General features: G+C 41.3%; 1 protein-coding gene across 3 annotated transcripts in view; it reads left to right on the top strand.

Moving 5' to 3' along the window:
• Nucleotides 1–16,982, top strand: part of LOC106577029 (protein tyrosine phosphatase receptor type E) — a 57,487-nt gene that overhangs the window by 26,904 nt on the left and 13,601 nt on the right. For 2 of the 3 annotated variants that reach the window (XM_014154690.3, XM_014154687.3), the window contains 8 exons: nucleotides 13,138–13,209; nucleotides 13,393–13,486; nucleotides 13,889–13,953; nucleotides 14,546–14,682; nucleotides 14,863–14,953; nucleotides 16,165–16,241; nucleotides 16,370–16,406; nucleotides 16,581–16,678. In XM_014154690.3, coding sequence (XP_014010165.1) covers nucleotides 13,143–13,209; nucleotides 13,393–13,486; nucleotides 13,889–13,953; nucleotides 14,546–14,682; nucleotides 14,863–14,953; nucleotides 16,165–16,241; nucleotides 16,370–16,406; nucleotides 16,581–16,678 — 666 coding nt within the window. In that variant the 5' untranslated portion in view covers nucleotides 13,138–13,142. Of the gene's footprint in view, nucleotides 1–13,137; nucleotides 13,210–13,392; nucleotides 13,487–13,622; nucleotides 13,773–13,888; nucleotides 13,954–14,545; nucleotides 14,683–14,862; nucleotides 14,954–16,164; nucleotides 16,242–16,369; nucleotides 16,407–16,580; nucleotides 16,679–16,982 lie in introns of those variants that run through there. The other variant, XM_014154694.2, reaches the window with a different exon arrangement.

Below are 16,982 nucleotides of genomic sequence, written 5' to 3'. Positions count from 1 at the left end.
TGGGATGTCACATAAAGATGAATGTTTTCTCTTTGTTTCCTAAGACAAAGGGTACACTAGTCTAGCCTGTCCGATGGAATCTCTTTGAAATTGGAGATAAGGAAAGATTTCAAGGGCAGTAAATGGATTGCTATATTTTGGGTGCCTTTTTTATGCTTGGATCAAATTTTACAATCCCTGTATGCTTGTATCACCATGTCCATTGTTAAAGAACATACACAGAACATATTTATATGCCTGTGAGTACAGTATCCATTGTCCTCTGACATTGGAACCCGTAAAATATGTTTTAATAATTTATAAATCATGATGTATTTAATCTAAGGTTCAGTCATCACTATGTGCTCTTCAGCTGGGTTAATTTGGATTCATGTCAAGCCGTAAACCATATTGTACCTATAGCCACTTCATGTCAGGGTGGATATTGTGGTCATGTGCAATTCGGAATTCAATGCATCCTGTTTGAACGATGAACGCTCCGTTCAGTTGTGTGTGCAGATGTGTGTGTGTGTGCAGATGTGTGTGTGTGTGTGCAGATGTGTGTGTGTGTGCAGATGTGTGTGTGTGTGTGTGTGCAGATGTGCAATAGCTTTTCAGGGCTTCCTGGAGTAAAGTAATGATGAAAAATAGGATTTTCCACTCAGGGTTATGGCTGGGATTAATATTTACCCACCTATAACCGTCAGTATTTCTGAAGGTCAAAATAGATTAGAGTGGATTCATCACATTTGAACACTTACTTTCACATCATTTGAAGCACATACTGTACATTTGGCCACAGTACAAATTTACATGAACAATTTTTGCATAGCTTAGTGGTGAATCAAGTGAATGAAGCCGGTCATTGGCCATCCAGAACGAATGAGATGAAATGTGACTAAAATATGAACGAATGTTCTGGGTGATTCCATGCCAGGAAGGCCCGAAAATATTTTGGGGTATCTCAGATTGTTCTGGAAATTATCACATAACTTTTGTATCGCAAACCATTTTTGAGAAAATCATGATGAAAGTGGCAATTTTAGGCCCTTTTTAAACCTGTACACATGCCTCCTATAAGACCCTATGATCTTTGAACCCGTACATGATACAGACAACATCATTGTGTCATTATACTCCATATAGTGTGCGCTAAAATATGGAGTATGTCTGGATTCTGAAATACAATTTTTCACATTAATTTATTCAACATAAAAATATTGTAATATTAATATCTCAAATGTACCCTTTTAGATTTTGTTCATTTATAGACATTATTTCAAACAATATACTCTACAAGTACATCACATTTCCAGAGTGGGCGCACTGCTAATTTTGCAGTTATGATACATTTTATCAGCACCACCAACACACTGAATGGAAAAATGTATTCAAAGGGTACTTACACCCTCTGCTGGTGATTTGCTCAATGTGATTGGTGAATGACCTAATGTAAATTTCTGTGTAGAAAATGTATAAAAATAAGCAAAATCTAAAAAAGATATATATCAAAGAATAAGGCACAAGAGCTAGTGCTATGTAATGAATACAGTCACAGGTAAATTGTGTTGTTTGCATCAGGCCAGTCAATCCATTTACCTTAGTGTATTAATTATATAGCACTGACTTGCATGCCTTGTTGCTTTTATAAAACTGTTACCAACATATTAAAATAACAATGATTTACATATTTTCAGTAGAACCGTAATTTGGATAAGTTAATTCATACAATTTCATTCTTCTACCCGAAGTATCTGGTTGTCAGTTTTTTTTGCTTATGTTGCTATGCAAATCGAATCAAATCAAAGTGTATTGGTCGCATACACAGTTTAGCAGGTGTTATAGCGGTGCAGCGAACTGCTTATGTTACTAGCTCCTAACAATGCAGTCAAATGGCAAACAGCTAAAATGTAAACAGAAATACAAAAAAGACAGGCAATAAAGCAAGAAAGGCAGGACAAATCCAATGAACAGCCCAAATAACACTGTAGCAGTATCAAAATGCAATATATTCATATATATTCATATATATATATATATATATATATAGAGGAAATGTACACAAGATAAACTAAGAATGATATGTACAGCAGTAGATATATTAGAGTGAGTTATGTCAAGAATCCAGTATATAAATAATTATGCGGTGCATAAACAGTGTAAATAAAATACAATATATTGTAGTTGAAATATTAGAATAAGTTATTTTCCTAAGATTTCCTCAGAATAAGTGTTTTCCTCAGATGTCTTTTACTCGGGATAGGTGGTTTCAAGTTTGCACATAGTCCAGTTCCTTGAGAGCAGTTGCGTGTCTGCTTGGGAGGGAATGCAGGCTGACTATTCAGGCTGACTAACGTTCTTGTCATTTACAAGTAGCCAACTTCAGCTAACACAGTCATGTCAAACATTGCACCTAGAATTACAGTAAACTAGCCGTGTTTACTTGGACATATCCATAATAATGACATTAATGCGTGATTTCGCCTGGCTCAGAAAAGTTAAGGTCTCGTCGGGACAACAGTCACTCTATGGTACAGGGGAGATTGCATTTCAAAAGTGAAACATTGTTTCTGAGGTCGGACAGGCAGACAGCAAGGCTTATTTTAACCCCCGCTTATACAAACCAATTGGTAGCCTAGAAGCAAAGGGAATTAAAGATGCACTATGCAGAAATCGCTCCACCATTTCCTGGTTGCTAAAATTGTAATAGTTCGCCTTTCAGTTTGTGACAAAACAAGCAAGTATAGTGTAGATAATCATTGTACCATCTAAACTGATGTGAATATATATTTTCCCTAACCAAAAATATTGTATTTTCAGCTTTTTGAAGCTGATGTACAAAGCCGAAAGTAAAAGACTCAAAAACGAAACTTAAGAACGGAATTATAGAAATAGCGCATATCTATGTGAATTTGGTCATCATCCAAAAAGTTACATATTGCAGTTTTAATGTGCAAGTTGAGATAAATTCAAGAGGTGATTCCAACAGCAACATGAACTAGATTATATTGTTATGGAGGTGCAGTGATAATTCAGATGGAACTGTTAGCAGGCATATGTGTGCCTGTGTTGCAAATACAGCATGGCTTGGAAGGCTGCTCGTCCAATCAGCATCCAGGATCCCAACAACTCGTTTTTCGAATAATATGTAAAATACATTTCTTTTGGAAAAATTGTATTATTACATTTCCTTTAAAAACAGCTCATATATATTTTTGTACATCATTTTATACACATAAAAACATAACACATTTAAATTTGTTAAAAAGTACATGTTAAAGACAATAGAAACAACCATGAATAAAAGTACTTTTCTTTGTAAAAACCTCAAATCTATAAAAGCCATTTAAAATGTGTACAAATGATTTAACAAAAGTAAAACAAAAAGTCACATTGTTAAAAAGCTGTTTTCGGTCCTTTTGTACAGGAGCGGGGTGAGTGCTTATCAAACTCGCCTCCTCCTGCTCTTCCGAATCAATTACCATCCTGTCCTTCGGGGCCCAGAGGAGATCCCTCCCCTAGGCGCAACGCCCTAGGCACCGCAGCGCTATCAGGCCATGGCTGCCGGGACCTTGGGTGTTGTGGGGAACCCTTTGCTTAGGGTCGAGGCCCCCTTTCTTCTGTACCACCCCAGGGCTTCCATGGCTACCATGGCCACTGCCTGGGGGGTGTACTCTATTCGTTTCGCTACGAGCAGGTTGCGGGAGGACCACAGTGCTTCCTTCAGACACGTGAAGGTGGGCCAGAGCTTGGTGAAGGCCTTTTATGGAATAGGCCTTCGGCCCACCCCATACAGCACGAGCTGGGCGTTAGGTCCTCCCCTGCTGGTAGACACGGGGAGATCAGGGGGCCTGCTTCCTTCCACAGGTCCCTGGCGGCTCTGCACTCCCAGAGCAAGTGCCTCACCGACTCCTCTTGGCCTCAGCCTGGTCGGGGGCACCCGTTATGCACTCCCCGGGCCCTGACCGGGAGGATCTCGTGGGCAATCATATATATATGTATGTATGTGTATGTATGTATGTATGTATGTATGTATGTATGTATGTGTATATGTGTGTGTATATGTGTATATATACGTATGTATGTGTGTATATACGTATATATGTGTATATACGTATATATGTGTATATATACGTATGTATGTGTGTATGTGTGTGTATATATATATGTGTATATATGTGTATACATATACATACATACACATATATACACACACACTGCTCAAAAAAATAAAGGGAACACTTAAACAACACAATGTAACTCCAAGTCAATCACACTTCTGTGAAATCAAACTGTCCACTTAGGAAGCAACACTGATTGACAATAAATTTCACATGCTGTTGTGCAAATGGAATAGACAACAGGTGGAAATTATAGGCAATTAGCAAGACACCCTCAATAAAGGAGTGGTTCTGCAGGTGGTGACCACAGACCACTTCTCAGTTCCTATGCTTCCTGGCTGATGTTTTGGTCACTTTTGAATGCTGGCTGTGCTTTCACTCTAGTGGTAGCATGAGACGGAGTCTACAACCCACACAAGTGGCTCAGGTAGTGCAGCTCATCCAGGATGGCACATCAATGCGAGCTGTGGCAAGAAGGTTTGCTGTGTCTGTCAGCGTAGTGTCCAGAGCATGGAGGCGCAACCAGGAGACAGGCCAGTACATCAGGAGACGTGGAGGAGGCCGTAGGAGGGCAACAACCCAGCAGCAGGACCGCTACCTCCGCCTTTGTGCAAGGAGGAGCAGGAGGAGCACTGCCAGAGCCCTGCAAAATGACCTCCAGCAGGCCACAAATGTGCATGTGTCTGCTCAAACGGTCAGAAACAGACTCCATGAGGGTGGTATGAGGGCCCGACGTCCACAGGTGGGGGTTGTGCTTACAGCCCAACACCGTGCAGGACGTTTGGCATTTGCCAGAGAACACCAAGACTGGCAAATTCGCCACTGGCGCCCTGTGCTCTTCACAGATGAAAGCAGGTTCACACTGAGCACATGTGACAGAGTCTGGAGACGCCGTGGAGAACGTTCTGCTGCCTGCAACAACCTCCAGCATGACCGGTTTGGCAGTGGGTCAGTCATGGTGTGGGGTGGCATTTCTTTGGGGGGCCGCACAGCCCTCCATGTGCTCGCCAGAGGTAGCCTGACTGCCATTAGGTACCGAGATGAGATCCTCAGACCCCTTGTGAGACCATATGCTGGTGCGGTTGGCCCTGGGTTCCTCCTAATGCAAGACAATGCTAGACCTCATGTGGCTGGAGTGTGTCAGCAGTTCCAGCAAGAGGAAGGCATTGATGCTATGGACTGGCCCGCCCGTTCCCCAGACCTGAATCCAATTGAGCACATCTGGGACATCATGTCTCGCTCCATCCACCAACGCCATGTTGCACCACAGACTGTCCAGGAGTTGGCGGATGCTTTAGGCCAGGTCTGGGAGGAGATCCCTCAGGAGACCATCCGCCACCTCATCAGGAGCATGCCCAGGCGTTGTAGGGAGGTCATACAGGCACGTGGAGGCCACACACACTACTGAGCCTCATTTTGACTTGTTTTAAGGACATTACATCAAAGTTGGATCAGCCTGTAGTGTGGTTTTCCACTTTAATTTTGAGTGTGACTCCAAATCCAACCTCCATGGGTTGATAAATTGGATTTCCATTGATTATTTTCGTGTGATTTTGTTGTCAGCACATTCAACTATGTAAAGAAAAAGCACATTCAACTATGTTATTTTAGTGTTCCCTTTATTTTTTTGAGCAATGTGTGTGTGTGTGTGTGTGTGTGTGTGTGTGTGTGTGTGTGTGTGTGTATATATATATATGTGTATATATATATGTGTGTATGTGTGTATATGTGTGTATATATGTATGTATATGTGTGTGTGTATATATATATATATATATATATATATATATATATATATATATATATATATATATATATATATATATATTTTTGTGTGTGTTTTATTTTTTTAGATTTATATATGTGTTTTATACATAGAAATTGACATTATAGGTCATTAACCAATCACATACAGAAAATCACAAGCAGAGGGAGTAAGTACCCTTTGAATCTATTTTCCCATTCACTGTCTTAGGGGTGCTCATAACTTTTATCATAACTGCAAAATTAGCAGTGCAACCACTCTGGAAATGTAATGTCATTGTAGAGTATATTGTTTAAAACAATGTCTATAAAATGTTTTATTTTGAATAAATTAATGTAATAAAATTGTATTTCAGAATCCAGACATACTCCATATTTTAGAGCACAGTATACAGAGTATAATGACACAATGATGTTGTCTGTACATTATACCTTGAAGCTATTTTATCGCCCCCAGAAACCTGCTCCTTTCACTCTCTGTTCTGGACCTCCTAGACGACCAATTCTCATTGCTTTTAGCCGTAGCCTTATCCTACTGCTCCTCTGTTCCTCTGACGATGTAGAGGTGAATCCAGGCCCTGCAGTGCCTAGCTCCACTCCTATTCCCCAGGCGCTTTCTTTTGATGACTTCTGTAACCGTAATAGCCTTGCATGTTAACATTAGAAGCCTCCTCCCTAAGTTTGTTTTATTCACTGCTTTAGCACACTCTGCCAACCCGGATGTCCTAGCCGTGTCTGAATCCTGACTTAGGAAGACCACCAAAAACTCTGAAATCTCCATCCCTAACTACAACATTTTCAGACAAGATAGAACGGCCAAAGGGGGCGGTGTTGCAATCTACTGCAGAGATGGCCTGCAGATTTCTGTCCTACTATCCAGGTCTGTACCCAAACAATTTGAACTTCTACTTTTAAAAATCCACCTCTCTAAAAACAAGTCTCTCACCGTTGCCGCCTGCTATAGACCACCCTCTGCCCCCAGCTGTGCTCTGGACACCATATGTGAACTGATTGCCCCCCATCTATCTTCAGAGCTCGTGCTGCTAGGTGACCTAAACTGGGGCATGCTTAACACCCCAGCCATTCTACAATCTAAGCTTGATGCCCTCAATCTCACACAAATGATCAATGAACCTACCAGGTACCACCCCAAAGCCGTAAACACGGGCACCCTCATAGATATCATCCTAACCAACTTGCCCTCTAAATACACCTCTGCTGTTTTCAACCAAGATCTCAGCGATCACTGTCTCATTGCCTGCATCCGTAATGGGTCAGCGGTCAAACGATCTCCACTCATCACTGTCAAACGCTCCCTGAAACAATTCAGCGAGCAGGCCTTTCTAATCGACCTGGCCCGGGTATCCTGGAAGGATATTGACCTCATCCCTTCAGTAGAGGATGCCTGGTTATTTAAAAAAAAAAATGCCTTCCTCACCATCTTAACTTCTATGGGCTACGTGGGACGCTAGCCTCCAGTGAAATATCAGGGCGTCAAATTCAAAAACAACAAAACATCCGGTGGATGTGCACATCAATTTACAAAAATACACATCATAAACATTGCCAAAATATATAACAATTATTTAAAGGATTATAGATAGACTACTCCTGGATGGAACTGCTGGGTCAGATTTTAAAATAGCTTTACGGAGAAAGCACAACTATATTCTGAGTACGTAGCTCAGCCATCACAGCGAGCTATTCAGACACCCGCCAAGTTCGGGGCAACCTAAACTCAGAATTAGTATTAGAAATATTCTCTTACCTTTGCTGATCTTTGTCAGAATGCACTCCCAGGACTGCTACTTCCACAAGAAATGTTGTTTTTGTTTGAAATAATCCATATTTATGTACAAATACCTCCGTTTTGTTCGTGCGTACAGATCACTTATCCAAAGGCATAACGCGCGAACGCGGCACCAGAGACGGAAAGTCAAAATGTTCCATTACCGTACTTAGAAGCATGTCAAACGCTGTTTAAAATCAATCTTTATGGTATTTTTTACGTAAAATTGCGATAATATTCCAACCGGACAATAGCATATTCATTGAAGAAGAAAAAGAAAAAGAAGGAACGGTGCGCTTGCGTGCCTGCGCATATCCAATCCCTTTGTTGCCAGGCAGTCCACTCAGAAACTGAGCTCCTATTATCTGCCCAGTAACAGGAGAAGGCTCAAACCACTTTCTGAAGGCTGTTGACAGCCAATGGAAGCCTTAGGAAGTGCAACGTAACCCCACAGAAACTGTAGTTTCGAAAGGCACTAGAAAGAAGAACTACAATTCTCAGATCCTCCACTTATTGGTTGACTTTTTCTCAGGTTTTTGCCTGCCCTATGAGTTCTGTTATACTCACAGACACCATTCAAACAAATTTAGAAACTTCAGAGTGTTTTCTATCCAAATCTACTAATAATATGCATATTATAGTTTCTGGGCCAGAGTAGTAACCTGCTTAAATTGGGTACGTATTTTATCTGGCCGTGAAAATACTGCCCCTAGCCCAGACAGGTTAAATAAGCATGCCCCATTCAAGAAATGTAGAACCAGGAACAGATATAGCCCTTGGTTCTCTCCAGACCTGACTGCCCTTAACCAACACAAAAACATCCTGTGGCGTTTTGCATTAGCATCGAACAGCCCCCGTGATATGCAACTTTTCAGGGAAGTTAGAAACCAATATACACAGGCAGTTAGAAAAGCCAAGGCTAGCTTTTTCAAGCAGAAATTTGCTTCCTGCAACACAAACTCAAAAAAGTTCTGGGACACTGTAAAGTCCTTGGAGAATAAGAGCACCTTCTCCCAGCTGCCCACTGCACTGAGGATAGGAAACTCTGTCACCACCGATAAATCCACTATAATTGAGAATTTCAATAAGCATTTTTCTACGGCTGGCCATGCTTTCCACCTGGCTACCCCTACCCCGGTCAACAGCACCGCACCCCCCACAGCAACTCGCCCAAGCCTTCCTCATTTCTCCTCCCAAATCCAGTCAGCTGATGTTCTGAAAGAGCTGCAAATCTGGACCCCTACAAATCAGCTGGGCTAGACAATCTGGACCCTTTCTTTCTAAAATTATCTGCCAAAATTGTTGCAACTCCTATTACTAGCCTGTTCAACCTCTCTTTCGCGCCGTCTGAGATTCCCAAAGATTGGAAAGCAGCTGCGGTCATCCCCCTCTTCAAAGGGGGGGATACTCTTGACCCAAACTGTTATAGACCTATATCTATCCTACCCTGCCTTTCTAAAGTCTTCGAAAGCCAAGTCAACAAACAGATTCCTGACCATTTCGAATCCCACCCCACCTTCTCCGCTACGCAATCTGGTTCAGAGCTGGTCATGGGTGCACCTCAGCCACGCTCAAGGTCCTAAACGATATCTTAACCGCCATCGATAAGAAACAATACTGTGCAGCCGTATTCATTGACATGGCCAAGGCTTTCGACTCTGTCAATCACCACATCCTCATCGGCAGACTCAATAGCCTTGATTTCTCAAATGATTGCCTTGCCTGGTTCACCTACTACTTCTCTGATAGAGTTCAGTGTGTCAAATCGGAGGGCATGTTGTCCGGGCCTCTGGCAGTCTCTATTGAGGTGCCACAGGGTTAAATTCTCGGGCCGACTCTTTTCTCTGTATACATCAATGATGTCGCTCTTGCTGCTGGTGTGTCTCTGATCCACCTCTACGCAGACGACACCATTCTGTATACTTCTTGCCCTTCTTTGGACACTGTGTTAACTAACCTCCAGATGAGCTTCAATGCCATACAACTCTCCTTCCATGGCCTCCAACTGCTCTTAAATACAAGTAAAACTAAATGCATGCTCTTCAACCGATCGCTGCCTGCACCTGCCCGCCCGTCCAGCATCACTACTCTGGACGGTTCTGACTTAGAATATGTGGACAACTACAAATACCTAGGTGTCTGGTTAGACTGTAAACTCTCCTTCCAGACTCACCTCAAAGATCTCCAATCCAAAGTTAAATCTAGAATTGGCTTCCTATTTCGCAACAAAGCATCTTTCACTCATGCTGCCAAACATACCCTCGTAAAACTGACCATCCTACCGATCCTCGACTTCGGCGATGTCATTTACAAAATAGCCTCCAATACCCTACTCAATAAATTGGATGCAGTCTATCACAGTGCCATCCGTTTTGTCACCAAAGCCCCATATACTACGCACCACTGCGACCTGTACACTCTCGTTGGCTGGCCCTCGCTTCATACTCGTCGCCAAACCCACTGGCTCCAGGTCATCTACAAGACCCTGCTAGGTAAAGTTCCCCCTTATCTCAGCTCGCTGGTCACCATAGCAGCACCCACCCGTAGCACGCGCTCCAGCAGGTATATCTCTCTGGTTACCCCCAAAGCCAATTCCTCCTTCGGCCGCCTCTCCTTCCAGTTCTCTGCTGCCAATGACTGGAACGAACTACAAAAATCTCTAAAACTGGAAACACTTATCTCCCTCACTAGCTTTAAGCACCAGCTGCCAGAGCAGCTCACAGATTACTGCACCTGTACATAGCCCATCTATAATTTAGCCCAAACAACTACCTCTTCCCCTACTGTATTTATTTATGTTGCTCCTTTGCACCCCATTATTTCTATTTCTACTTTGCACTTTCTTCCACTGCAAATCTACCATTCCAGTGTTTTACTTGCTATATTGTATTTACTTCGCCACCATGGCCTTTTTTGCCTTTACCTCCCTTATCTCACCTCATTTGCTCACATTGTATATTGACTTATTTTTCAACTGTATTATTGACTGTTTGTTTTACTCCATGTGTAACTCTGTGTTGTTGTATGTGTCAAACTGCTTGCTTTATCTTGGCCAGGTCGCAATTGTAAATGAGAACTTGTTCTCAACTTGCCTACCTGGTTAAATAAAGGTGAAATAAAATACATTTTAAAAAATCATGTACGGTTAACAGATCAGGAGGCATGTGTATAGGTTTAAAAAGGGCCTAAAATGGCCACTTTCATCATAATTTTCTCTGAATTGGTTTGTGATACAAATGTAAAAAGCATGTCAAACATCATTCCTCCCAATGAAGTTTCTATGTGAGAATTTCCAGAACAATCTGAGAACTCAAAACAATGTGGGTCTTCCTGGCGTGGAATCACCCTTGTTCATTGGCTGTAATGGACAGGAAGGAAAAACCTCTCAAATCTGAAAGCTCCAGTTGGAATGGAATACGTACTTTTAACTGCACACCTCTGCTTTAATTAATAATACAAATAAATGAAAAGGTTACAAGTCTTCTGTAGGTAAAGATACATTTGTATGAGCATGCTATTTTTAATGGCAAGCATTTTTCTCAGGGTCTGTCATGCTCACTTAGGTTTGCGTGTAAGAGTTGAGGTGAGACCAAGCTGTTCCTTTTTTGGATGCAGCTGGCATCCGTTTCTCCACCACCTGCATCTTTCTTATAAATACCATTCATTTATTGAGTTACTTTATGATGTTGTGTTTTGCAACTTTCTCTTTTTGGTTTTGATGCATTGTTGTAGATATATACATCTATTAATATTTAATGAATTTCATTATGTATTAATAACATTACCTGCATGGAGAAATCCTTGTTAGGTAAATGCATTTTTGATTATGGTAATAACTACTGCAGCTTGCTAAATACCATTGAGGCAGTCTCATTGAGTTTGCGAGCTTTTATAATCAGCAATATGAATTACATTGTAGTTCTGGGTCCAACTCTTAACATATTTTTGCTAGCACTGAGAAGGACTGCTGAGTTGAAGGATTTAAATGAAGTAGCTTTGTCCTCCTTCTTTCCCAGTTATCCTGCCATAGCCCAAACCTGTTTCATAACAGGGCAGAATTCAATCAAACATGCACTCTGGCAAACAAAGACTGCAGTGTGGGAAGGAAACCTAAATGTGCCTAAACCGTGTGATATACAGTGTTAGGCTGTATAGGAATGGCAGAATCATTGATGCCTTCATGGTTAATGTTGTGTGTAGCCCAGTATGGTGGAATGCCAACACTGTGAGTGAATGTGTTTTTGCCCAGTGGAGTTCTGCAGAGAGCAGGTGTTGACACTGTCAGCTTGTTAACACTGGGGAGAGATTGGGCACCTTCAACACAGTGTGGCACATATGCAGTACATGCCCCTTGGCTTTGAACATATGTGTGTGTTTGTGGGGGGTGAGATTGAGAGAGTCATGTGTTTCCAAAAAGTCATGAATTATAGGCCTTTCAGGATGACCCACTTCTAGTGAAGCTACTAGATTTGAAGTATGAATGATGATGTCTATGCCAAACAGCTTTTTCTAAGGCTAAGGAGACATGTAATATAAAGTGATGCTCTCAAGTCTGCGCATGGATAAAACACTGGGCAATAACTGTTCTCGTATTTAATACATTGCATTTAAATAGATTTGCCCAGGAGTGAGGGAATTATAGACAGACTGCCAGCAAGATAAAGGCTACAGAGAGGTAGAAATGCATAGTTTGTGATAGAGACGCAATGCAGGTAATAGTGATGAAATTGAGAAAATAAAGCCATGATGACAGGACAGCTATCAGTGTATGAAGAAAGAGTGAAGATTCTTGGCTCAATGTGGCTCAAAACAGATGGCCTTGTTCTCTCAGCTTCTGCCCATTGACATGAGTGATCCTTTTCTTTTCTCAGACCCCGTGTTTCATATATTAAACTCTCCATTTTCAGTTAAAGTGCCTATGTATCCTTGTAATTGCTTCACGCTACATAGTGCTACTCAATTGGACCAGGAGTTTCCTCATTCCTCTTCCTTCAGCTGGATCGTTCTGGAAAAATTATATTTTTCTCTCTGTTTTCACTGTTTCTCACTCCCCCTATCCAAGCACTTCTCATTGCTATTTCTCTCTGTGTGAGACTGCAGTGTGAGATTCACATCCCTTGAGCTTGTTTAGCTCTTCTCCAGTCTGTCTAGGACTACAGGGGATCTGATTTCTGCCGTCTATGAGATAGTGCTTCCTGTTACCTTGATATGTGTATTTTAGGGATGTGAGATCAGAGATGATGCACCATACTGCTAAGTGGACATGCTAGGACAGGACAGGAAATGGATAGGATACAAGGAGTTACACAATCATACGGTCAGAGGGCCTGACATCATCCCCTTATTTTCACAGACAGCACTGTCATCACCAGGCCAGGATTTGCTTGTATCGTGGGCGCCCTCTAGAGGAATTAAGGAAGCATCACAGCTTCTGCATTTTCTTACAGTATTATGTATTCACTCATGTTCTGTTTATCTCCACAGTCACAATGGTGTTGTTTCTGATTGCAACTACAATAACCTTAAATAACTCCTCTCATGACAACCAGACTTCAGGTAACTAACTCCCGCACGAATAGTGAATTAAACAGAACAATCAGCATTAATTAACTTGATCATAACTTTAAACAATTGGTAGACCAATAGCTCAATTATCTATTAAAATGGTTACATCTAAATATTGACAACACTTGTTGTATATGTAGTATACAAAATAATGTGTGCATCTTTGTTTCCCAGAAAACCCCACCTCCCAGGGTGCCCATGTCCTTCCCTCTACGCTGATCTCTCTTCTTCTCATCATCATCGTTCTCCTGACAGTATACTTCCTAAGGTAACAAGCAGCATTGGATGGCTTCACCCCACCCCCACCGTTTTCTTGTCAGCCCAGCCTACCCCCATTGTGTGTGTGTGTGTGTGTGTGTGTGTGTGTGTGTGTGTGTGTGTGTGTGTGTGTGTGTGTGTGTTTCAACAGCTGCTCTACCAGTAGAACAGAAAACAAATGGCTAGCTGGGTCATATCAGACCATGCTTTCACCCATTCACTCACTATGTTAACTCCTCTCAGTGGTGAGGATACTATCTGCTTCTCATGAGAAAGAACAGCTTTCAGTTCAGATGGTGGGTTTCTATTTCTACTGACTTGTTGAGCTGAAATATTCTTTTTCTGGGGTTATGGTCAGATAACGTTTTTGTTTCGTTTCCTTTTTCTGTTCTCTCTCTCACTCTCTGGTTAGGTTTAGAAACCACAGGAAGGCTCTTGTCTCTCAGAAGACTCCAAATGGCTTCTTGGAAGATCAAGGTATGTCTCGACTTCATTATGTTGCACATTGCCACGTACATCTTACGTATACAATATTGCATTTGAACCGTTGAGTATGTGTTGTGGGATGTGATGCAAGTCTTAGGTTGTGTGTGTACAGTAGTCCTTTTTGAAATTCCATACTGATTTGAATCTGTGCTCTACATAAGTCATCACAATCAAAACAGAAAGTCAAGTCTATTCTGTAGAGATATCCTACTGTTGGCGTATGCTGGTATTGAGAGCTGTCAAGACATGAACCAACAAGTCTAAATAATGATAAGATTCATAGTCTACATTGCCACAGTTGAAGCAAAATACCTTGTAATAAATGTAACTTTCACATGTAAAGTACAATGTTGAGTAAGTGAAATGTGAGTGAAGAGTTGAAGGCCCAGACAGTTGTTTATATACATCTCTTGTATGAGGTCACCTCATCATTTTTTACATTTTAGTCATTTAGCAGATGCTTTTATCCAGGGCGACTTGCAGTAGTCACCTGCGTGTAATGAGGTGATCTTTATTTATTTATTTCACAATTCTTGTACTGAATGTAAAAACATTGACGTTCCAATGTTTTTGTTTCACACAGGAGAGCAGACAGTGGTCCTCCTCCCACGATCCCCCTGTCCATCCAAGAGGTACTTCCCCATCCCCCTGGACTCGCTGGAGGACGAGTTCCGAATACGCTCGGCAGACGACTGCAAGCTTTTTAGAGAGGAGTTCAATGTAGGTTCCTTTTCAAACAACACACAGTGCTTACAGTAGTAATGTGATACCTTCATAGTGTGATACCTAATAATGTCATGAAGAGTTGATACTTCTTTATGCTGTTACATATTATGCTGCATGTCTGAAGGCTTCTTGACTGACTTAGTTTGAACCCCTGTGTTTGTGTTGTCTGTGTAGTCACTGACCTGTGGCAACCATCACGGCTCCTTTGAGGAGGCTAGCAGGGAGATCAACAGGGACAAGAACAGATATCCAAACATCCTACCATGTGAGTGATGGAATTGTTATGGGAATACATTTTGTAACCATTAAACCCAGTTAAAGGGCAATTCCTCTACTTTTCTACTTCCTATTCATTGTCTCAAAAGCATACGTGAAAACGGCGTGTTTCTATGGTATTTCTGGTTAAAAAGATAATAAGAAAGCTCCTACAAAATGCTTATCTGTGACATCACATGGTGGGACTAAAAGTAAGAACAGGGATTTTTCAAAACCTGCAATGCATTTCTAGCCAGAGGGAGGGTATTTTCTTGCTGATGTCATCGTGTAGAACCTTTTAACTTCATTTATTTTCTACAAAACTTCGAAATGCGCCATTTTCAAATATGTAGACACTGTTACATGGAACCCAAACCGGCTGCGTGCGTGCGCCATCGTACATACATTTATTTTGTCCCCCCACACCAAACGCGATCACGACACGCAGGTTAAAATATCAAAACAAACTCTGAACCCATTACATTAATTTGGGGACAGGTCGAAAAGCATTAAACACGTATGGCAATTTAGCTAGCTAGCTTGCACTTGCTAGCTAATTTGTCCTATTTAGCTAACTTGCTGTTGCTAGCTAATTTGTCCTGGGATATAAACATTGAGTTGTTATTTTACCTGAAATGCACAAGGTCCTCTACTCCGACAATTAATCCACACATAAAACGGTCAACCGAATCGTTTCTAGTCATCTCTTCTCCTTCCTGGCTTCTTCATCTTTGAACTTATATGGTGATTGGCATCTAAACTTTCATAGTATTACCATGACGACTGGCAAAACAGTTTGTCTTTCAATCACCCACGTGGATATAACCAATGAGGAGATGGCACGTGGGTACCTGCTTCTATAAACCAATGAGGAGATGGGAGAGGCAGGACTTGCAGCTCGATCTGCGTCAGAAATAGGAAGGACTTCTATTTTAGCCCTTGGCAACACAGACGCTCATTGGCAACGCGAGCAGTGTGGGTGCAATAATTGAATAACATGGATTTCTAAATTAATTTTGCAACGCACGTGACGTGTCCGGTCTGGTCAGCATGTTATTGTGTTGGAGATAATGAAAATTACGTTGAAAATTGTGGAATTGACCTTTAAGAGTAGCTTGAACTTTTTTGAGATAAATCCGTTTGATAACATAATGAAATAATTGTAAACAGGCATACTTATTTTCCTAGTACAATTTTGTCTCTTTCTTCCATTTTAAACAGATGACCATTCCAGGGTGTTGTTAACTCAAATAGATGGGCATTCTTGTACGGACTACATAAATGCCTCATACATAGATGTGAGTTGTTGATATTTACTATGTATTTCGTTCCGTCCCATTCCAGATAATTTAAATGCGTCCAGTATAACTTCCTTTCTCACTACGGTCTAATAAACTCAGCAAAACACATTTTTCTTTTTAACCAGGGTTATAAAGAGAAGAACAAATTAATTGCAGCTCAAGGTGAATATAACTTTGTACAACCATTTTGTGCAAAGTGCTGTACTACTAGAGGATTACTGAATGGAAATAAACTTATTTTATGTCAGCGTATAATTTTTCTAGCACCATAGGCCTATTGTATAACTAGGATGTCCACTTACATCTATGTAGTAAGTGTCAGTCTCTTTTCCATAGGCCCAATACACGACACAGTGGCTGACTTCTGGCGGATGATTTGGGAACAGAAGACTGCTACTATAGTGATGCTCACTAACCTGAAAGAGAGAAAAGAGGTGAGTTTCTCTTCTCTCACTTTGGCTGCTCCATTATCTGCTTATACAACCTGTAAAGAATCTTCAGATTTGCTAATGGGCTCTCATGTTAGATGTTCTTAAGGGCCTTTGCTAGGCTCTTTCTTGTCTTCTCACACCTCAAGGTCATGAGTATAATTGATTTGACCCTTTCCTAACTTTCCCAATCCATACAATGTGTCACCTCAAATTACTTGGCATCACATTTTATTGAACCTCAAGGGGCTGATCAATAAAGAACAAAACAGGGGGTTTAGCTCCACCAAACAGAGATGGGGGATCGATA

Source organism: Salmo salar, chromosome 18 (genome assembly GCF_965601325.2).
Source record: "Salmo salar chromosome 18, fSalSal1, whole genome shotgun sequence".
NCBI lineage: Eukaryota > Metazoa > Chordata > Actinopteri > Salmoniformes > Salmonidae > Salmo > Salmo salar.
Note: the sequence above shows the minus strand (reverse complement) of the source record. Positions and strands in the feature narration are given on the sequence as shown.